General features: G+C 34.0%; 2 protein-coding genes across 3 annotated transcripts; both read right to left on the bottom strand.

The window, feature by feature from the left end:
• Nucleotides 1–11,135: 11,135 nt before the first annotated feature.
• On the bottom strand, nt 11,136–13,057 carry LOC145113450 (dynein beta chain, ciliary protein). Of its 2 annotated transcripts, none has more exons than XM_079049541.1 (3): nt 12,761–13,053; nt 12,001–12,125; nt 11,136–11,604 (listed from the first exon to the last, which is right to left on the bottom strand). In XM_079049541.1, the coding sequence occupies exons 1-3, from the start codon at nt 12,912–12,914 to the stop codon at nt 11,317–11,319; spliced, it is 567 nt and encodes a 188-aa protein (XP_078905667.1). In that variant the 5' UTR covers nt 12,915–13,053; the 3' UTR covers nt 11,136–11,316. The 2 variants fall into 2 exon arrangements, with proteins under 2 accessions (XP_078905667.1, XP_078905668.1); XM_079049542.1 differs by having other exon boundaries at nt 11,468–11,604; nt 12,006–12,125; nt 12,761–13,057.
• A 6,155-nt stretch (nt 13,058–19,212) lies between these two features.
• On the bottom strand, nt 19,213–21,481 carry LOC145115589 (Bax inhibitor-1 family protein). The gene is made up of 4 exons (XM_079051897.1): nt 21,091–21,481; nt 20,318–20,431; nt 20,060–20,217; nt 19,213–19,663 (listed from the first exon to the last, which is right to left on the bottom strand). Exons 1-4 carry the CDS (start codon nt 21,344–21,346, stop codon nt 19,457–19,459), a joined length of 735 nt encoding a protein of 244 aa, XP_078908023.1. The 5' UTR covers nt 21,347–21,481; the 3' UTR covers nt 19,213–19,456.
• Nucleotides 21,482–23,349: the final 1,868 nt, after the last annotated feature.

Raw genomic sequence — 23,349 nt, 5'->3', positions numbered from 1 at the left:
TTATGTTCCGCATTTCGTCAACGTCCATGATGAAATCTGATGCACCCGAAGAAGTCCTTTTTCCCTTCCTCTTTGCTTTGTCCCTACCCATCGGTCGGACAATTTCTTTTAGCTCGAGTTCGTCATCCTGATTTAAATCTAGACCGACCCGAGCATCAGAGGAAGTTGTGTAACCACTAGAACCCGTTTTCGTTCACTTTGATTGTTGTACTCCAAAAATAAAATTTTGTCCGTATTTTTTCCACCTATGACATCTAACCAATAATTTCCAACAATCGTGCCATTTGAATGGTTTTCCGACTTCCTCAAGGTAAAATTGCAAAGCTTCTTGAAGTATTTCTTCGTCGCATTGGCCGCTTTTTCGTTGGGTTTTTATGTTGTTGTACAACCCCTTTATTTTTTATACCCCTTTGCTATTTCTTGAAATTTCGAATTCAGTTGGTGTTTCGTACGGTAGTCGTCATCTTTTTCTAGCTCCTTTCAAAACCATTCTAAAATGCGAAACCAAAAATGCTCTCCCGGTTGTGCAGTTCTCGTCTTCGAATACTCAGAAATGTCAACCCAAGCTTTTACCAAAACTAGCTCTTCTTGTGGAAGCCATGCTGTCGACTTTTGTCTTCCCGGTTGTGCGACACCCTTGCGCGCTTGTTGTTTTCCTTTGCGTCGTTGTGGGGGTGGGGTGGGTTGAGTTTCGGGAACCATCTCTTCTTCTTCCGAGTCATCCAACTCATCGACAAGTTGGAATTGTTGTTAGGTTTGGGCTTGAGTTTGGGTTTGGGTTTGGGGTTGGGTTTGGGTTTGAGGTTGATTTTGCGAAAGTTGATCGGGAAAAACAACAAAGTTTGAAAACATTTGCGGAGTAACATTTGGAACTTGGACCGGGTAATATTGTCTAACATTTTGGTATTGAAATTATAGTGGAGATTGAATGAGAGCATCGAGTTGGGGACGATAAACTCCTTGGGATGATGAATCGATAGCAAAAATCTTTCGAGTTGGGGTGCTTAAACTCGAAACATGAGTTTTTTTCCATCTATCGGAGGTTGGGGTTTGATTGTCGGGATTCATTTTTTTTTTTGAAGAAAATAGAGGTTGTAGAGGGTTTGTTTGAAGGTTTGATGGAAGGTAAATGAGTATGAGTATTTTTAGATGTTTTAAAGGGTAAAAAAAACAAACAAAAAAAATTACATTTAAATGCATATAACCGTTGGTAAAAAAATGTTTTTTACCGTTTTTTAACGGATACTTAAAAAAAAAAGGAAATTTTTTTTTGCACCAATCATCGAAGGAGGGAGAACGCGGCAACCCAATCCCCCACCGTTCCCCGCTCCGACGGTGCGGTGTTCCACCGTGCGGGAAGAGTCCCGCAGCCTTCCCCGCGCATCATTCCATCCGGCCTAATATAGTCTTAGAATCATATACATTAAAGATTGTGAGAGATTTTTTTTCCTTGTATTAAACTTCCATAGCACAATTGCAGAAAATTTATTTACTTATAATTGACTCGTGTTAAACGCGGGGGAACGCATAAAAAAATATAAATGTATATAGATATTGCAGAATAATTATAAAAAAATCAAGATTATTTGTATTATTGAAATGTGTAGAAAATATATTCAAATCGGTAAATATATATAGTCGTTGAAGGACCTCTTTGTAAACAATATTTTTTGTTTTATTAATTTAACGACCTTCCTCGTCACGTATGAGTACATTCAAACATTTTTTCTCTTGTGACACGGGAAACAACTACATATAGCTGACTATGCGTGAAAACGGGTCTACGCAAGTATAATCCAACATTTGACAAATGTAATTTCAAAATACATTGTTATTTTATGGCTATATTGTGAAATATAACTATTTATTTCAAAAAATAGCAACTTATTTATGTTCCTTTAAATTGAAACATATAAACTCCCCACAATATTAAATATAAAGAAACTCTAACCAATAAATATAAAAACAATTATGTTTGCTCGATTTAGATATTGTCCGTGACTTATTGAAAATGTCAAAGGACAAAACTGACACACAACTTACTCGATATTATGAGACGGATTAAACAATTTAAACACATGAAGATGTCTTTTTTATTTTATGATAATCATAAAATAATGGAAAAATGAATGTTTACTTCAAGACATTTGCGGACGTTTGAGTAAGGTATGTGGTCTTAACTGTTGAGTATTCGTAGCTTTTACATATAACTATTAAATGGTTATTCAAGATGAATTAAAAAACGATGTTTTCTTATTGATTCGATGCTAAACAGATAAAAGAACAAAAAAACTTGATTTTCATTATATATGCATTTAGTACAAAAGTAGTCAACCATAACTAAAGCATGGAGAAAACCATCAAGGAAATTGGTAAATTGAGGTTCTATTTCTTAAACATGTGATAAGGTAGAGACATATCAGGGCATGAAGTTAAAAGCTCGAAATTCTTCATCATCACCTCAATGAGTTCAACGAACAACCCTAAACAGATCCAAAAAGTTAAAAAATTCAAATAGAGATTAATAAAATGGGGCCGAATTGACGAGAATGTTAAAAAGATGGAGGTGTCGATAACCTGCAATTGGATGAATAGGGGATCTATTAAATGATTTAAGATGGAAATCACATAATGAGAAGATACTTGAATACAACACCAAACGATCATAAAGAAGTGTCAGTTATAAGGAATGGAATTGAATGTTTTTAGAAGGAATGAAATTTGTCTAATGAGTATAGCATGTACCTCCAACTATTAGGTGTAGACCAATTATAGCAAAGTTTGTATTATTTGACCAATTTTAGCATTATTAGCATCCTAACTTTCTGTAACGCCCCGTTCCTGGTATGCATTTAAAACATTATTTTTCTTTTTATTTTAGAAGCTACTCGACGAGTCAGTGACCCTAACTCGTCGAGTAGCAGCGAGTTAGCACGTGGAGTAAGCGTGGCGACTCGACGAGTCCATATTCCGGACTCGGCGAGTCCGCCAGTCTGGATGAAGCCCTAATTTTAGGGAGTGTACCCTATTTAAACACCATTATAGCCCCAAACCAGCCTCCTTCACCTCCCAGAGACTTATTCCCGAAACCCTAGCCTCCTTAAAGTGTGTGTGAGTGATTTTGCCCTTGTGAAGGAATCTTGGTGCATTGTTGAGCAAGAAGAAGAAGGAGAAGGTAGAAGAACTCAAGGAAGAATAAGTAGATCCAGATTATACTCCTCTTTGGCCATCCTTTCTGGTAATAAAGTTTTCATCTTGGTTATTGTATTGCTAGATCTAGTTTGTCCCCAAATTGATGGTTTTGAGCTCAAAAACCCCAAATCCCTAGTGATGAAGCTTTGTAATCAAGCCATATCTCGGATCTAGCCTCTCTTGAGTTCCAGGAGCTCAAGAAGGCCACCTTTTGGCAGCCATGGCCTTGTTCTAGACAAGTAACCCCCCCATTATAGCCAAGTTTGAGTGTTATTGCTTCGTTGCATCATAGATACACGTAAAGTTAGCAACTTTACGTGTTCAGATTGTCCCAGAAACCCAAATCTATGAATTGGATGCACTGAAACTGTTTAGAATCGGCTGAATAGAAACTACATGCAAAGGACTCGGCGAGTCGTTCTTCGGACTCGGCGAGTCCGGTCGCGAGTCTTAGATTCCCTGTTCAATAGTAGCGAGTCCGTTAGTGAGTGGAGTAAAGACTCAGTGAGTTAAGACATGGATCTGAGTGTAGAGGGACTCGGCGAGTCCAAGGCAATCTCCTTACCCGTAAGAACAGACTCGACGAGTTGTTCATACAACTCGGCGAGTCACGGTCTGGACGTGTTCATATGATGAAGGAGGACTCGACGAGTTGTTCATACAACTCGACGAGTCAGATAAAGTTTGACTTGATGTTATTATAGAAGGAGAACTCGTCGAGTCTTCGCTAAACTCGACGAGTAGAGTCGGGAAGGGGAGTAGAAGGAAAGATAGGGACTCGACGAGTTGGCGGCCCAACTCGGCGAGTCAGGTCAACGGATTGTTGAGTTTGACCAGGGGGTAAAATAGTCATTTTACCCTAAGATTAGTTATCAGTGTCTGATTAAGTGTCTTTTGGGAATTATAGCCGGGGAGTTACCGGAGCAGCAGTCAGACAGTTCCCGAGCAGCATTTCAGCAGCCAGCCTTAGGAGGTGAGTTTCCTTCCAGTAGGAACTGGTCTACGGCCACAATGTCGGCCCGTTTAGTTAGCAGTAGTTCCGAAATTCGGTCCGATGTAATAGTTCAGTGTGCTTGATGTCTTTGTGATTCAAGCCTGTCTCTATGTTATGTGTTCCGGACTTCGGTCCGATGCAGTATGCAGTATATGTGTTTATGCTAGTAGTTATGATTATGCCATGTTATGTTCAGTTAGTTCCGGACTTCGGTCCGATGCAGAGGGCAAGGCCCTTGTTAGTTCCGGACTTCGGTCCAATGCAGTTTCCGGACTTCGGTCTGATGCAGAGGGCAAGGCCCTGGTTAGTTCCGGACTTCGGTCCGATGCAGTTTCCGGACTTCGGTCCGATGCAGAGGGCAAGGCCCTGGTTAGTTCCAGATTTCGGTCCGATGCAGTTTCCGGACTTCGGTCCGATGCAGTGGGCAAGGCCCAGTAGTTGCTTTATATGTTATTGTATGGTATGTGGTAGTTTGGGGGAGCTCACTAAGTTTCGTGCTTACAGTTTCAGTTTTGGTTTTAGGTACTTCAGCTAGCAAAGGGAAAGGCTCGGGATGATGGCATGACACACACCACAGTTTTAGCCTGGGAGTTAGACTCTGATATTTTGATATGATCTTGACACTAGTTTCGATTTGATAAATTTATTATGACATTTTGAGATACATGATTCATGGATTTATCTTTTAATATTTGATATTATGGTTTAGTAAACTTTTCAAACAAAAATTTTTGGGTTGTATTTTCGAAGCGTTACACTTTCATATAAAAAAAATTCTTTTTTGCATCTGACGAGACTAATGTTTTTATCATTATTACCATTCTGTAATTTGCAATCAAACTAAAATAAATCACATAAATTTAAGAGTTTATTGATACCTTCGAAAGGTAAATTCGAATATTCCTTTTTTATTCTATCTTAAATAATATTACCTTTCCACCCCTAAACCTTAAAATCATATTTAAAATTTGAAAAGAAAAAAAAATTCATCCAAACAATATCAATACCCTTTAGTTATGATTTGAATTTAAAGTTAAAACTACTATAATTCAACCATCATATTAGGATATTAATTTACATTCAAACACTATAAAAATATATCTTTACTCCTTTTATACCCTTATCCTCCATTTCCCATTCAGTATTACAATATATTTATCTTAACAGATTATTTGAGTTCTATGTCAAGATTGCAATCGCTGTAATTCAGCCAGCAATTTAAGATATTATATACAATCAAAAATAGTAACCAGGTTGAGATAATCAAACGAACAGAAATAGAAGCAACTCATGATTTGATCCATGTTTAAATTAAATTATTGATTTACCCTTCTGCTGAATATTGTATATTCTAAATTAATGATTTGTCCTTCGGATAAAAAATGAAAGTATCATGCTAAACGATTACAAAAAAAAAAAAAAATTAATTACCATGAACATGAAAATGGGTAGGGGTGCATTTGTCATTCCATCAAAGTACTTTGCTATAATGTGTTTTAACTGGTTTCCATCAAAGTACATTATTTTTTTCTGGATTAAAGGTACACAATAATTATATACAATCAAAAATAGTAACCAGGTTTAAATAATCAAACGAACAGAAATAGAAGCAACTCATGATTTGATCCATGTTTAAATTAAATTATTGATTTACCCTTCTGGTGAATATTCTATATTCTAAATTAATGATTTGTCCTTCGGATAAAAAATGAAAGTATCATGCTCAACGATTACAAAAAAAATAATTAATTACCATGAACATGAAAATGGGTAGGGGTGCATTTGTCATTCCATCAAAGTACTTTGCTATAATGTCTTTCAACTGGTTTCCATCAAAGTACATTATTTTTTTCCTGTTTATTTGAAAAGTTTCAGAAAAGTAGTTAACCGATTTCATGTAATTTGTGACAAAGAAAATCGAAATATATGAATACATATATTTGATATAGAAACAAAAAAAGTAATCGAAAAAAATATAAAAAACCAAAGAATGTATTGACCTTCTATTGCACAACAATGAATGTTTGAAGCAGAGAATGATGATGCAAGTTATAAGCAATAAGAATGATGTTTTATGAGAATGTTTGAAGAAAAACAACGATTAAAAATAAATGTGAGCTGCGGATTCAAGGATGAATCGTATATGATAATTTAAATTTGATTTTTTGGTATTAATGGTTTTCTAATAAAAAATGAATTTTATATTAATGGTTTACTAATATAAACGAATTTATATTAATGGTTGATATTTAATGCCTTAACTGAAATGAGTTTTTAGTAATATGTTTTTAAAGTTGACCATATTAAAACCTTTATCACCGTAAATTCAAGATTTAAAATATGGAAAACTTTTATTGGAATTAAATACATTCCATTTAGGAAAGATGGTGTCAACAATTAGATTTATGGGTGGAAAACATATGATTGAAATACAATCAAGAGTTCAGATTATTTAAAATGATGTCATAAGGTTTCTGTTTTAGTATATGTTAAGATATTGTTTACAATGTAATTTGTAAAAACTAAAATAAAATTAAAAAAACACGTATAAATATAAATATGTAAAAAATGGAAAATCATAAAAACGTTATGCTATAAAGTTGTAAAAGTTTTATATTTTTATAAACTTGTATCAAACTACCATATCACAACTCTAGAAAATCTATGTATTTATAATTGGTAAATATAATGCACAATGTAATTTGTAAAAACTAAAAATTATTTAAAAAATCACGTATAAAAATAAATATGTAAAAATTGGAAAATCATAAAAAAATTATGCTATAAAGTTGTAGAAGGCTTAATTATAATAAAAATATATTTTTATAAAAATGAATTCGTAAAAGAAAGGTTATACAAAATGTGTTAATTTTTTTTTAAAAAAAAGTATAAAAATCATTAAGTTATAAAAAAATTAAAGTAAAATTAGAAAAAACTTGGGAAATTTGTGTATAAAATGTTTGAATGAAATTATATAAAAAATATGTAAACGAAGTTGTAAAATAAAGTTAGACAAAATTTTTAAAAAAAAAGTTGGACCAAATTCGTTATAATTGAATGCTGGGCTAAAATTAATTCTTAAAAATAAGTGATTGTTGGGTTAAAACTGTAATAAATTGAAAACATTGATCTACATATATAAAAGAAAAGGATGTTAGATGGGGCGGGTATTGGTCCAAATCCAGGGGTATGTGGGTTAGTCAAAACCTGAAATTTTGACCCATGGAAAAAAAAAAGTGGACGTGAGCGCTAGCAAAAACTTGATTTTTTTGGAAAAAAGATAATGACATAGAAAGGTAACGAACTTTTGTCTTTGTCCACATTTAGGTAACCATGTTTTTTTCGTTCACATTTGACCATTGAACTTGTTTGACCTGTTCAAAATAGGGTAATATGACCGGTAATTACGGTAATATTACCCTCTTATGAACAGGTCAAACAAGTTTATTGGTCAAATGTATACGAAAAAAACATGGTTACCTAAATTCGGACAAAAACCAAAGTTTCTTACCCGTTTTGGTAATACTAGACAAGAACCGTCTTAGGGACTGTGTGCCCTGGGATCAGGCTCCGACAGTCAATGAACAATTAGGTTAGGCTTGGTCTACCCTAGTTTAGCCACGGCTAGTCATGGGCTAAACTGTGTTGCTCGGTCTTTAAAACACATACAACCTAACCCCTTAAGTGTATACAACCTAGCCCCTAACTAGTTGGGCCTAAATTGGGTTGACCCAAGACTTAACCATCTGCTCATACACAAGACCGAACAACCCAATTTGATTTCACATCAATGGATCTTATGACTACTTGCACTTAACATAAAGAACCCAATATTACCAAAATAGGTAATGAACTTTGGTTTTTGTACATATTTAGGTAACTATGTTCTTTTCGTACACATTTGACCAGTAAACTTGTTTGACCTGTTCATAATAGGGTAATGATACCGCTAATTACCGGTCATATTACCCTATTTTGAACAGTTCAAACAAGTTTAATGGTTAAATGTGAACGAAAAAAACATGGTTACCTAAATGTGGACAAAGACCAAAGTTCGTTACCTTTCTAGGTCATTAACCCAAATATATACTAGTAATAGGTAACGTAATATTGTGAGACCGTAATGTAATATTGTATGTCTCTGTTCTATATTTATTGTCCACTTTTAATTTTTGAAGTCTTTATTCTTCAATTTTAACCTTAAATATTTTGGTTTTTGATATATAATACTTGATGAAAAATATATGAATGAATTGTGTTATAAATGTCTTTTCATTATTATAAGTTTCATCAAGTAATTTATAATACAAATAAAAATATTTAAGGTCAAAATTGAAGATTAAAGACTTTAAAAGTCAAAAGTGAATAATAACTATGGGACGGAGGGAGTATCACATTAGAGCTAAATTCATTTTAAGTATATATGTGATGGTATGTAATGATGAAGGTTGGAGTTAAGTTTTTAATAATTTTTTTTGGAAAAATATATTTTTGGTAAATGAGTAAAAGGAATTACATATGTGATCGTAAAACGTAGTCACATTTTAAAATCTAGTCACACTTTAAAATGCAGCCATTAATGGAAAAGGATACATGACTTTATAAATATGATGTTTCTTATTTGCTAGTCTAAGTGTAAAAAAAAAGTGTATATATTTTATTTTCAAGTATTTAAGTGGATTGAGGGTTTAAGTTTTTAAAAGGGCTAATGTCATAAAAACCCTCAAGTTTTCAGGGTTTTGTCGGTTTTGCCCAAAGTTGAATTTTATGTCCGTTTTTACCCTAACATTTTTCAAAAAATGTTCGGTTTTACCCTTTTACCGGTGATAACAGGTTACCATTATATTAACTTCGCAAAAAAACCCTTAAGTTTACAGTTTTTTTACGTTTTTACCCTTAAGTTTATAATTTTTAACACTTTTACCCTATGTATTTTTTTTTCATATTATACGTATTCAAGCAGAAAAATCATATTTATAAACGAAAAAAATTTAATTAAATATTGTATTTACATTTTATGTTAATTCTTTATATATATATATATATATATATATATATATATATATGTGTGTGTGTGTGTGTGTGTGTGTGTGTGTGTGTGTGTATGGATTTTTTTTTCTTGGATAAACCATTTAAGATGTAAAAAAAACAATTTAATATTTTTTAGAACTACAAATACATATTTTTATGTATTTAAAAATATACATATCAATAAAAAAACTTGTTCATTCATAAACATGTTTATATAAGTATATACATATATTTTTAGAAGTGTAAATATGTATTTTGATATATGTTTTTTTTTAAGTATAAATATATTTTTAGAAGTATAGATACATATTAATATATAAAAATGTAAAAATATGTATTTATACTTCTAAAAACTATATCTATAAAACACATATTCATAATTCTAAAAATATTGTTTATCTTTTTAAATGGTATAACCATGCAAAAACACAAACACACACAAACAAACAAACAAATATATATATATATATATATATATATATATATATATATATATATATATATATATAACATTAAAAAAAAATATAAATACAATATTTAATTAAATATTTTTTCGTATATAAATACGATTTTTCTGCATAAATATGTATATTATGAAAAAAATATACTTAGGGTAAAAGTGTAATAAAAATTATAAACTTAAGGGTAAAAACGCAAAAAAAAGGTAAAATTAAGGGTTTTTTTGCGAATTTAATATAATGGTAACCTGGAAAACTTGTTATCACCAGTAAAAGGGTAAAATCGAACATTTTTTCGAAAATGTTTGGGTAAAAACGGACATAAATTTCAACTTTGGGCAAAACCGACAAAACCTTGTAAACTTGAGGGTTTTTATGACATTAACCCTTTTTAAAACACCTTGATTTCAAATATTTTGAATATATGACATAAGAAAATTAAATTCAACAGTTTCAAAATTTTCATATAAGCATATGTTTTCATAATCGGCTCATTTTAGTTAATTTGTATGATACAAATGACTTAGAGGGATCTAGACCGTGATTTTAATGTCATGAGTCATTTTATTTAATTGGTATTATACAAATGACTTGGAAGGATCTAGACTATGATCTGATATAAATTAGTCAAGTAGTCAGGTGGTGCGGTGGAATGGTGCAGAGCACACACTTATATAAGAATAGTTTGATTCCAAATATGAGGAATGACTAGGGTTAAGGGGCAGAGCCCCTTACGGTGGAAATCATGGACGAAAGTGACAAATTTACATAAGTGAATGAAATTGACTAAGGAAAACTTTACATAAGTGAATGAATTTTGAGTAAGGCAAAATATGCTTTCTGAACTTCTGAAGTTCATCTTCTAGACTTCTTGACGGATGAAGTTATAAAGTTGCGATACATTATAGTGATTTCATAAGGTGAGGCACCTTATGAACATCTCATATATGAATATGACCATTCTGCAACTTTCGTAAAAAAATGTCATTTACTAATCCTTATCCATTTTATGGGTGCCGTTGATATACATACTAATAATATAAGACAATTTTTGTTCAATTATGAATTGAACATTTCATGCACGACGTTAATTCTTGTTTTTTGTGTCCAAGAACTCAAATTTTGGAAAACCCAACATTTTATTTATCACTTGAGACAACATCTTTTAATAGACTTCTTACGTTTCTTTACCCATAACAACAACGTACTCACGTTTTTAATCGATAAATAACAATATGTAACTCAAAACTTGTAAATATAGTTTATTTTTTACCCATAATAGCAACATACTTGCCATTTCTCACCATAATAGCAACCTACTTGCATTTTTACCGATAATGACAATATGCAACAAACTCTTACATTGGTAGCCAAAATATAAGAACGTTGCCAACACGGATAAAATACAAATACATTGCTATTTCCCACAACATGCCTTTGAAATATAATAAAACAATAAATTATCAACCAAACAGGTTTTTGTATTTTGTATATGGAACCATAAATCCGATTAAAAAACAAGCAAAAACATTACATAACGATTAGAACCACAACAAAAATCCAAGTTTCTCTGAGTTTTTATTTAATATATGTATCCGCCCATGAAAGTACAATAATCTTCTAGAAAAAAAAAAAAAAGTGTTACCTTGGATCCCGTTTTGGTTTATTGAGAAATTCTGGGGGGAGTGAAAGAAACTGAACAGCCCGTTGAACTTGAGAAACATCTAAACGGTATCTTTTTGCTATTTGGTTGACATCCATAGGGCCATTATGGTCTTCGGCTTTTCCTTGATATAAAAGGATGATGTGGCGAAGCTGCCCTACATTTAGAGTGCCCGGGGCAGCTGGTTTGTGTTCATATCTGCCCGATTCTGGAGTTGTGTTTCTTAGCTTTGGCATTGGTCTATTGTACTTGTCCACCACATATGCCTGCATAAATAGTATTTTCAAGGTTTTTTTTTCTTTAACATAAATGAGGAAATTTTTATTAAAGGTCGGGACTTAATGGGAAAGTCTTATTTCCTTGACTTTTTGCATCAAGTCAAAAGAATCATATCTATATACAAAGAACAAATCAAACAAATATGGATGATATTTTGGCATAAGGCATACAGATCTTATTCCTCCATCAACTATTTCATGTGAATCTTATGCATCATTAGATGTATTTTACGTTTCTCTTAGTAGTGTAAGTTGAAGGCAATGAAAGTTTTCAATCCTAAAAGCAATATTATGTTGATATACAATACATTCCAAGAAAAAGCATGGGTTGAGAGGAGATCTAGTGATCTACAGCAATATATCCAACAAGTTTTGTCAACTCACCTCACCTGTCTCCAGTTTCCCTCCAGGTTTTGTTTGAATTCGGCCAACCATCTTGTTAAGCATGGCATCATATTGAGAGTCACGTTCTTCAATTATATCATCAGCACTGTTTCTTGGTGGAACATCTAATGACATAATATACATCAGGAATTCAGGAAATAGCATATCAATTACATAAACAATGTCAGAGATAAGCTTCAAACATGATAGAATTCTCATGTAATATGTTAAGCTTCAAAGTTCTAAAGATGCAAATTAAAAACAAAATCTCATCAACTCTGGATTTGACAAAGTATTTACTGCCATTAGTCAATTTGTATCTCAAATTACAGCCTTACAAACAAAAAAATGATAGCATTATTAAGCTAAGAAAACAACACCTACGAAAACCCAGAAAAAAGACAGAAGGGAGAAAAGTATGACACTGTGATACCCTATTTGCGCTGTTTTATCTGCTTAACAATCCCCTTTAAAGTACTATATCTTCCCCAAAAGCTTAATCATTAAGAACCATCTAGTTAAAGTTTACGAACGAAGAACCCTAAGTGATAAAAATCTCAACCCTGCCCTACCCTAACAAACCGATGTGCTACTTCTCTGTAACGAATATTGTAAATGTATAACAGGCGCATTCACAATGCTTTCTATAGTATCGGCAAGGTTCAGTATTGAGGCACAAACTTTCAGAATTACTCAATGTCCAAGTGAGTGTTGATTCCATTTGAGATCAAGTAAGAATTTAACTTAAAAACTCACTTACCAGAGCTAGGGTCAACATTACCACCGCTAGGTAGATTATTGTTTACAGGGGGCACCGGTTGGCTACGATCAAGTGGCTTATTCAGCTGAGATGATGATGATGGAGGAGCAGGCGTACGGATCCTTCCAGATGCTCGACGAAATGCCTGACCCATTTTTTTCTATTTGCGGCGGTGTTGTTGATGCCGTGATGTTGTACATGTATTTGTCGCTTACATACGCGGAATTTAGAACTCCACGTAATGGTGTTGTTGATGCCTTGAATCGTGATGCTTACATGTATCTACCATTTCTTTTAGAACGACACATGTATCTATCATTCAACTACACAAATGTTGGTCTAGCCAATAATTTTTTTGTACCGATCATGTAATTAAGCTATGTTTGGTAATTAGTTGAAAAGTTAAACTATAAGATAACATATTAATAAGTTAGCTGAAATATATAAAATCACAATATCACGGGAAAGATTGAACTTTCTTATAATTAATAAAGACTATATTTGAGAAAATTAAACAAAAAAAAAATCAATAAGCTCGTTGAAACGTATAAAACCATGTTGTATAGCTCGTTGTTTTACTCCAAGATATATAGAGAAATATATGATTGTGTTGCACCGATATTATATATACACTAACAGTATATATGTGTTTAAAATATTTGTTGACCTAACTATGAAAGATGTCTTAATTTTTTTGATCTTTTTATTTCTATGTAGTGATTCATTATTTACTTTCAAACATTATGTTGATACATTTATTGTATACTTCATTAAACCAACTCAATATGTAAACCAATATCTCTCAAGATGACAAATATCAATAATACAAAGGTCATACAGAAACACTCATATTGTACGACGAATAGAAATAGTAATTCTTTATAGAATATTTAAAATATTTTTAAAATAAGTTGCATAATTTGGTCTCAAACATTCATTTGATAAATACAAAATCCAAGAGTAAGCAATTTTAAACATGAGGGTGTCCAATTCAATGTACAAACGTTTAAATAAACTATACAAGTTATGTCATTCTTTAATATCAAGTTGCTAACTCCTAAGCTTCGGCTTCATTTGCAAGTACATGTCAAAATAGTACGTTAGGCTCGGGAAATCTAGTGAGTAATATTGGAACTCAACTATAAAATAGAATCGGATAATGAAATAACCCAAAGAACATCTCCAGCCTATCCCCAAACTCTCTTTTTACCCAATTTCTTCTCTTATTCTACTCCAACCCTACACCATTTGTTCCCTCATTTATGAAGATATGAATAGTATTACCCCAAATATAGACTAATATTGTTTATTTCTCCATAAATGGGGATGAAGTTTCACTTGTCGGTTTTGGTCTTTCTTTTTATATATTTATACATTTATAGTTTATTTTTATTTACTAGGTATATTAACTAATAAAAAATATAAAGTATATTTTTTATCTAACTAATTTATATAATATTTTAAATAAATATTAAAATTTTGGAACACGATAACGTATTATACAAAGGCTCATAAATATAAAGTTTATTTTTTATGTATCGAATTCATGTATAATATTTATTTATAACTGTGTTATAAATATAATCTAATTTATTTAATATTATTGTAATGAAAAAAATAGATTATATATTTGTTAAAAGCTAATTATTAAAAGGAGTGTAGTTGACAATTTATGTAAGTTGCAAAATGAAATATACTAGGGAATATTCTTTTTGTGATAGAAAATAGGGTGAAAATGAAGTAGGGTTGAAAATGAAACATTATTTACTCTATTTTTGGAGAAAATATGGAAAATAGAGAAAAAATGGAGATGGTCTAAGTCTAGATTCCCAAAAACATTTGAATTTTTTTTTTCAAAATACCAAACCTTTTTTCAAATTACCAAACATTTTCCATATCTTATGTGATAATATACAACAAAAAATAAATTGATCTTGGAAAGGCATATAATGTGCCATTTCAAACGAATGTGATATCATACAATTGTTAGTACTATCCTACTGATGGGATATATCATGAGTTATCTATATTTGTCAAATCCTTGACATGAACAAACAACGATAAACAATTAAAGTTTGAGACAACCCAAGAAGCAGTCAGGGTGAATGTGGAACGAGCATTTGGTATCAATAAGAGACGTTCATAGATATTCAATCTCCTGATACTGTCATGTGTCCCCAAAAGATTACAAAGCATAATTTATGTGTATATCGTATTACATAATATGATTTTAGAAGATGAAGGTGAAGTGATATGTCACTACAATGAAAACAAAAAATTGTCATCCTTTGAATGAGTAGATAGTCGTAAGCAACAATACATTGCAAAATGCAAAACAAAAGAGAAGTACATGACCATAATACAACATCACAACATCCGCATTGATTTAGTGGAACATATTTAACCGACGTAAATCTCATCGATGAAAATTTGTTTGCGGATTTCTATACGGATTCAGACATGCATTTCGACGAGGATTCAGACACTCAGACAACGATATGTACGACGATTCAACGTGATGTAGTATTTTAATTATTGTTACGTTTTAGTTTTGTTATTTAATTTTAATTATGTAATTTTTATTTTGAAGTAATGAAAACAACGGAATACACTCATTGGTCTAACAACACAAAACACTAGTGTTACCGCACATCCATCAATGCCACATAAGCTCCATTGCACTATGCGTGGGAGTACACCGTTCAGCCTTACTTATGGACCTAATTCACTAGTTAATCGTATATTTTTCTCTAGTCATACAAAAAGAACAACAAAGAGATATTGGTGTGACACAAGCTTCTGATTCGCCAGTGGAATGGCTTTTAATGTGCAAAGTAATAGCACTACTCATAATAACAAAACACGTACATCACGTAATCCAAATTACAAGAATTTCATTGAGAATCGGTCATCGTTCTATATTCATTGCAAACAGAATGACCACTCTCAATACAAATGTCACCGTCTCCATGGATTCCCACCAGGTTATAGGTCAAATCACAATTTCTTCAATAATCATGTTTAATCAACAATCCTTGAATCGGTTTTTCACTTTTATTTCCTTCTTATGTTTCATTTCTTCTCTTCCAATAGATTCAGAGAAAAGAAGATAAACCGGAGATTTAATCAAATTTAATCAACTTCTAGTTGTTAATTATTTAATAAATTTAACTGTAAGCATGGCCCACTGGCCCATGGACTGTTAAGATTTATGGAGTCTTGAACAAATTGACAAGTTCCTAAGAGTTCAAGGGCCATAAATATAACTTGACAATTATTAAACAATTCAATTGTTTAATATTGAATGGACGTACATGTCGGCAAATCAATTGTTTATTATTGGACGCATTTTTTGCATGGTCGGTAATGGACGGCCGCAATATTATATTCACAATATGTGAATTGAAGGAAAATTTTGGACGACAATTTGTGTAAACAAAAGAAAGTACGGTTCTCTCTCCTATATATATATGTGCGATGTAACCCTTTGTATGTGTGCATCAAATATAACTTGTAGAGTTATAAATTGTAATCTTATTGAGTTAATAAGAAAATCTAGTTGCAGCCCGTGGACGTAGGATTTACACCGAATCCGAACCACGTAAAATCCTTGTGTTCCTTCTTGCTTTATTTCCTTCGTGAGTTTGCGAGTGTGTGACAGTGTGTTTCCGCTGCGTTTACCCGGTCCGATTCCTAACAACTGGTATCAGAGACTGGTTAGCGAGGTTTGGAGGGTACGATCGTTTTTTTTATCACGCACGAGTGTACCTGATTTGTATCTTGTTTGTCGTAATGGCTGAAGACAAGATTATAATCGAAAGGTTCAATGGTTCTGATTTTAGCTGGTGGAAAATGCAATTAGAAGCATTGCTATGTCAGAAAGACTTGGACATGGTACTCGGAGACAAACCGGAGAAAATGGAAAAAGCTTTTGAAGATGCGTGGAACTCAAAGGACAAGAAAGCCAAGGCGGTTATTACATTGTCATTGACGAAGAGCGTTGCTTTCAACATCATGAATGAAACCACGGCGCGTGGTATGATGGAGGCTCTGTCAAATATGTATGAGAAACCATCGGCGGCTAACAAGGTGTTCTTGATGAAGGAGTTGTTCACTACAAGGATGAATGAGGAAGGCTCAGTTACGGTTCACATTAATAATCTAAATTCAATTCTGTCCAGATTATCATCTGTGGGAATTAAATTTGATAATGAGACTCAAGCTTCGCTGCTACTAGCTTCTCTACCTGATAGCTGGTCCGGAACAGTTACTGCTGTTACGAGTTCTGTGGGGACCAGTGGTATGACTTTTGAAGGGGTTAGAGATTTGGTTCTAGGCGAGGATATCAGACGCAAGAATCAAGGTGGATCTTCCTCTTCTGATTTATTAAATGTCGGAAGAGGTAGAGGGAATAGCAGGAGCAGTGGGAGTCGGGGAAAAAGTTCTTCTAGAACTTTGAAGAATGTGAAATGCTGGAACTGTCAAGAAGTGGGACATGTTAAGAGTCAATGTCCAAAGAAAGAATTGAACATTGCTGGTGCTGAGAGTGTGTCTGAGGATGATGCATTGATACTCAGTATGGAAAGTTCTGTAGACTCTTGGGTCATGGATTCAGGGGCTTCGTTTCACGCCATGGACAACGGGGAAACGATGGTGAATTTGAAAGAAGGAGATTTTGGAAAGGTACGTTTGGCAAATGACGAGATGCTTCAGGTAACGGGCATGGGAGATATTGATTTGGTTACTTCATTAGGAACTACATGGAGCCTGAAGGATGTCAGGGTGATTCCGGAGCTGAAGAAGAAATTGATTTATGTTGGTCAGCTGGATAAACAAGGACTGGAAGTAAGGTTTGGTAGTGGTAAATTGAGGGTGGTCAATGGTGATCTGGTGATTGCTCGTGGTATGAAGTGTGGGTCATTGTATATGGTTGAGGTACCTGCTGAGGGAAGTATGACCGTCCCTGTTAAGCAAGACAAAATATGGTTCGCTAAATCTAGTGCTAAGAGACTTCATTTTGCAAACATGAAGTCTGAACCCAAAGGGATGTTAGCTGAACGAGTTCGAAAGTCTAAACCATTCAGGGGATTCTGTGACAGTGGGAGCACGGGACGTGTTTCGGGTACAGTTACAAAGAGCCGTTGGGTTTTGAAGACTAAGACTGAAAAATTCTCTCCTGTTGAATGTTTGCAAAGTTGGGAGAGTGTTAATGGTCCTCGGTGTATCTCTGGATCCGGTGGAGTGTCCAAACCGGTTGAGACAGAGGATGAGTCGGTGGTGGGATTAGCCACGACTGAGTTGGAGCTAGTGGGAGCTTCAACTGGCCCTTCTAGTAATTGAGGATGAGGGGCGGCTGCAACTAGAGAAATCAGACTAAGTTTTAACTTGTTCTTTGGAACTGGAAGCTTGAAGGACTTGGTTGTTTTTTTTAAGATTACTGGAGTAATTAAGAGTTGGATGGCGGAGAAAGACTAATTTGTTCAAGCCTCCAAGTGGGAGATTGTTAAGATTTATGGAGTCTTGAACAAATTGACAAGTTCCTAAGAGTTCAAGGGCCATAAATGTAACTTGATAATTATTAAACAATTCAATTGTTTAATATTGAATGGACGTATATGTCGGCAAATCAATTGTTTATTAGTGGACGCATTTTTTGCATGGTCGGTAATGGACGGCCGCAATATTATATTCACAATATGTGAATTGAAGGAAAATTTTGGACGGCAATTTGTATAAACAAAAGAAAGTACGGCTCTCTCTCCTATATATATATATATGTGCGATGTAACCCTTTGTATGTGTGCATCAAATATAACTTGTAGAGTTATAAATTGTAATCTTATTGAGTTAATAAGAAAATCTAGTTGCAGCCCGTGGACGTAGGATTTACACCGAATCCGAACCACGTAAAATCCTTGTGTTCCTTCTTGCTTTATTTCCTTCGTGTGTTTGTGTGTGTGATAGTATTTCCGCTGCGTGTACCCGGTCCGAGTCCTAACATGGACAAGGTGTGAATGTTGCATTGGATGTTAACAGTTTCTCATCATCTCATGTGCTCTAGTTCTACTCTACTCATTGGGCTTCTACTATTATGCTGCAACTTGCAACATACTACATCTCAACAAAATTTACTTTGATAATAGTTGGCTGAAGAACAGAAAGAAAAAATAATGCCCACAAATGCATTTACCACATTCCACGTGCTTTTATGGAAATGAGGGTAACATCTCTACATAGGTTTGAGGCTTTCAAAATCAATGAGAAACTAAAACTACAAGAAAATTAATCAGTTCCTAATCTTCAAAAATTTTCAGGCATCCAAGGAAATAAAAGAAAAATCTTCTTGGAAAATCAAGTTATTTTTGGATGCATATTGTCACATAAGATATGATATGCTTTCACCTTGTTCCACTAAATGCAATTTTCGTCCCATTAACATAAATCACACCAAATGCATCCAACTTTTACCTCATTTACACAAAACCAAAATGGAAGTAACACACAACAATCCAATTAAAAATGTATACAACTTGACATCACATTACTTACAAATTGCTGGGAAAATATGATCTGTATCAGAGAGTAGTAGATACTAGATAGAGTGTATACCAGAATATACTATACTGTCTTTATAATTTCAAAAAAAAAGATAGATGGTTGAGTTATTCCTGCAAACCACTTGTGGGACTCACATATCTAATTGTCTCCTTGCCTCAGCATGCGTAGAATTGACAGGAAGAGATTTAGTATGTCCAGATAAAGAGTCACTGATGCCCAAATGTACTCATCATATGTAAATCGCTTGATTAAGTTCTCAGTGTCATAGATTATGTATCCAGAAAACAAAACCGCACCAAATCCTCCAAATATTGCGTTTGTTGTGGGTCCCAGTGGAAAGAACACCTGGCATCATCACAAATCCATAAATAAATCAGGCAAAATCTACGCTAGTTAAATAAATACAGTCAAGTGAAACAATTGCAGCCTTTAAGGCTGCATATTTCTTACACAAGACAAGCTTTCTAGGGCTATTATCTATGATGAGGATGAAAAGGGCATTTACGTCTTTTTCACAAATGAGAGATCAAAAGCGAATAATTGCAATTTTGTCTCAATGACATCCATCTGAGTCTAAGTCTTAGTCCAATACAAGCCATCTATGTAGGGCATTAGGATGATAAGGATGAAAAGGGCATTCATGACTTTTCACACTAAAAAAAGGGCATCATATGCATGTGTGTGTGTGTGTGTGTGTGTGAGAGAGACAGAGAGAGAGAGAGAGAGAGAGAGAGAGAGGACCTGCATGAAACTAGTGACAAGGAGAATAACAAGACTAGTGAACAAAATGGGTCCCAAAAAGCTGAAGTCTTTGCCCTTCTTTGATGCCCAGAAAGTGTAGGCAGTTAGAGATGAAACCACTGCAGAGGTCAAAACTAGAGCTTCCAGCACAATCTTTCCTGTATCATTAATTTCAGATAAATTTCAATTACCTAAAATTAAAATAATGAATTTTGAAAATTATAGATGAAGATCTTGTATAAGATAAAGAATACGAACCATCTGTGTTGGCACAGCTCACACCTACAGTGAGACTTAGGGAAACTGTAAAGAGTCCAAGGAACACCAAGTTGAGTGGATGCTTTTGTTGATACACATGCAAAGGCCACAAAACTGCAAAAAGATCGCAGCCATTTAATCACAAACACTCAAACAATCAATAAAAGTAAATAGGAAACAGAAATCAAGATTACATAATTATATAAAACCCTCAATATCTTTGGTTAAAGTTTATAGACATTAAGAAAAGAATAACCAAAGTTCTTGGCCAAAACCATGAATGTGATGTATTACAATTCTCAAGGAGACCTAATTTATGAGCATCGATGAATAGAGGCTCTCAAAAGGATCAAAACCTTATGGTCCAAATGGGCAAATTATGATCATCAATTCGTTGACACTCGGAACCCCAGATTAGTCAACCCAAAATGCACAATATCTTTGGTTAGGGAAGATAAAGAAGAAATGGGAATTCGATTTATACATAAGTCAATTTTGAGCACAGATCTGAAACCACTCCTCAAAACAACGAAAAAAACAAATTCAGTATCATAATGGATATAGAAATGAGATCCACACACAAAAATCAATAATAAGGAAAAAGTAGTAGACGATTTTTTTAGATCTGGAGCAATAGGGTTTTGAAAATTATATCTAGTGAATTCTTGTAAGATATAAAAGAAAACCAAACGAATTAAGTGAGATCAAATAAGTGAAACATAAATCATGAACGAAGAACATGATAGATAACTTTGAAATCAAGGGATGCGTACGGATGAATGGCAAGAAAACGAGAAATAGCAAGAGGCCGGAATTTCCACGGAGGAGATCGTTGATAGGAGCATAGAGGACAGTGAGGCAAGAGACGGCGGTGGTCAGAACCATCTGGGCGGCAAGGATTCCGTAAACCTTACGGATGAAGCCCCAACGAAGTTGGTTTTCTCCATGGCTGATTCCAGGGTAGAGAGTTCCCTGTTCGATGTCCCCTTCGTGATCGTCTTTGGTGTTTATCCTTGTGAATTCAAACATTTTTGCGATCTTGATTTTCTGTTACTCTCAAAGTCTCCGCCTATACCCTATATGCTTTGAAAGATGGGTGATAGGAGATACGATGACCAAGGCTAGTGGAGTTTGCGTGAATGAGTCGTGACGAAGGGAATGTTGCTTCGGTAATTGTAGAAAAAATTTATATCCAACCAATTTCGTTAAAAATGTTAAGAGTAAATTACACGAATGGTCCTTATGGTTTAGGGTAACTTGCGCGTTTGGTCCTTAACTTATTTTTTTAACTTGAAAGGTCCCTACTGTTTGTTTTTGTTACGCGCTTGGTCCCTGTCTTACCTAAAAAGACTATTTTGCAATTGCTTTTTTAATTTATTTAAATAAACACACCCCCAACCCCACCTCATTCACCTTACCTTACCTACCCCACCATTTTTTCCTCTTTAAATAATAGTCTTTTTAGGTAAGACAGGGACCAAACGCGTAACAAAAACAAACAGTAGGGACCAAGCGCGTAACAAAAACAAACAGTAGAGACCTTCCGAGTTAAAAAAATAAGTTAGGGACCAAGTGCGCAAATTACCCAAACCATAAGGACTATTCGTGTAATTTACTCAAATGTTAAACAATCGCTATTTTACTTTTTACTTATTTTATAAACTTTTTAAAGTAAAAACTGTAAAAAATAGTATTAATGGTTTGTTGTTTTCTTTGAAAAAAACTAAGGCTAAGCGGAGTGGGCTCGCCAAATACCCTTGCCAAACTCGTTAAGCAACCTGGAACACCGCCCCCTAGCGCTCGCTAGGGGGCTCGCCACCGGAGACTCGTCACTGTGTTGGCGAGAAGAAAGAGAAAGAGAGAAACAAATGTGATTGGTCCGATTTTGTCCAATTGTTGAATCTATGAGTTAAATCGGTTAATTTTTATGTTAATTTGTCGATTTCATCTTCACTCATGACTTTTGTTTTATCTTCATCTTTAAATACGGTATCTGATGTGTGTGTTTGGTCCATCTGTGAATCTGTGCATCTACGCAATACAGGTAACAAATCCAGTTCATTTGTGAGTCTTGATTGCTTCCATGGCTATAACTAGTTTTGTGAGTCTTGATTGCTTCCATGGCTATATACAGCTCCAATACCGAAGTTTTAAAAAACCTTTCAGATCATTAAGCTTCAGATTTGCTTCTATGGCTATGGCTATCTGCTGTTATTTTCCTGTGCACACCAGGTGTTCGATCATTTGCCTCTATGAGAATACCACTATGTAATTCAAATCAAATCTATTCAAAATGCCTGAAATTGGTTGTAACAAAATACTAAGATTAGGAATTGGAGATGCTCCATGTGATCATGTCTTGTGGCTTCTGTTATATGGATTCAAAGAAACATGTAATCTGCTATAGATGCTCATGTCTTAATTACCTCTATTTTGATTTGATTAATAGACACTTGTTGATGCTCCTGACATGGTAAGAGGCCAAATGAACTTCAAGATGTTGACACTTACAGACATCAAGATTGACATCAATAGAGTTCCAAAGAAGAAAACCCTTGTTGATGCTTTAGAAGCTGCAGTTAAGTTATAATTGTTTAAACTTCTATAACTTAACAAGTGCTTTTCATGTCAGTTTGCAAGCTGGGTATTTTGACCAATAACTTAAATGCTTTACAGGAAGAAACTAAATCTGTCGGGCAGCTGCATAATTTTAGGCTGGCTAATCTCCTTGGTTGCTGTTGTGAAGATGATGAGAGGCTACTTGTAGCTGAGTACATGCCCAATCACATCCTATGAAGTGGGCAATGAGGTTAAGAGTTGTGGCTGAGTACTTGTTGGGTTAATTCAGAAACGGGGACAATTTTGGTCCCAGGGGTATTTTGGGAAAACTTTCCTAATTTAAGGTTTTGAGTTAGTTTAGGATTCTAATTAGTTTAGTATAAATAGGGTATGGTTGTGTGACATTTTTAATTAAGTTTTTACAGTCTTTGTTGAATAAGATAGTTGTCTTTGTTGAATAAGATAGTTGGAGC

This window comes from Lactuca virosa, chromosome 5, assembly GCF_052849685.1.
Source record: "Lactuca virosa cultivar CGN04683 chromosome 5, Lactuca_virosa_CGN04683_v6, whole genome shotgun sequence".
Classification (NCBI taxonomy): domain Eukaryota; kingdom Viridiplantae; phylum Streptophyta; class Magnoliopsida; order Asterales; family Asteraceae; genus Lactuca; species Lactuca virosa.
The sequence above is the reverse complement of the archived record's forward strand: the minus strand, read 5'-3'. Positions and strand labels throughout refer to the sequence as shown.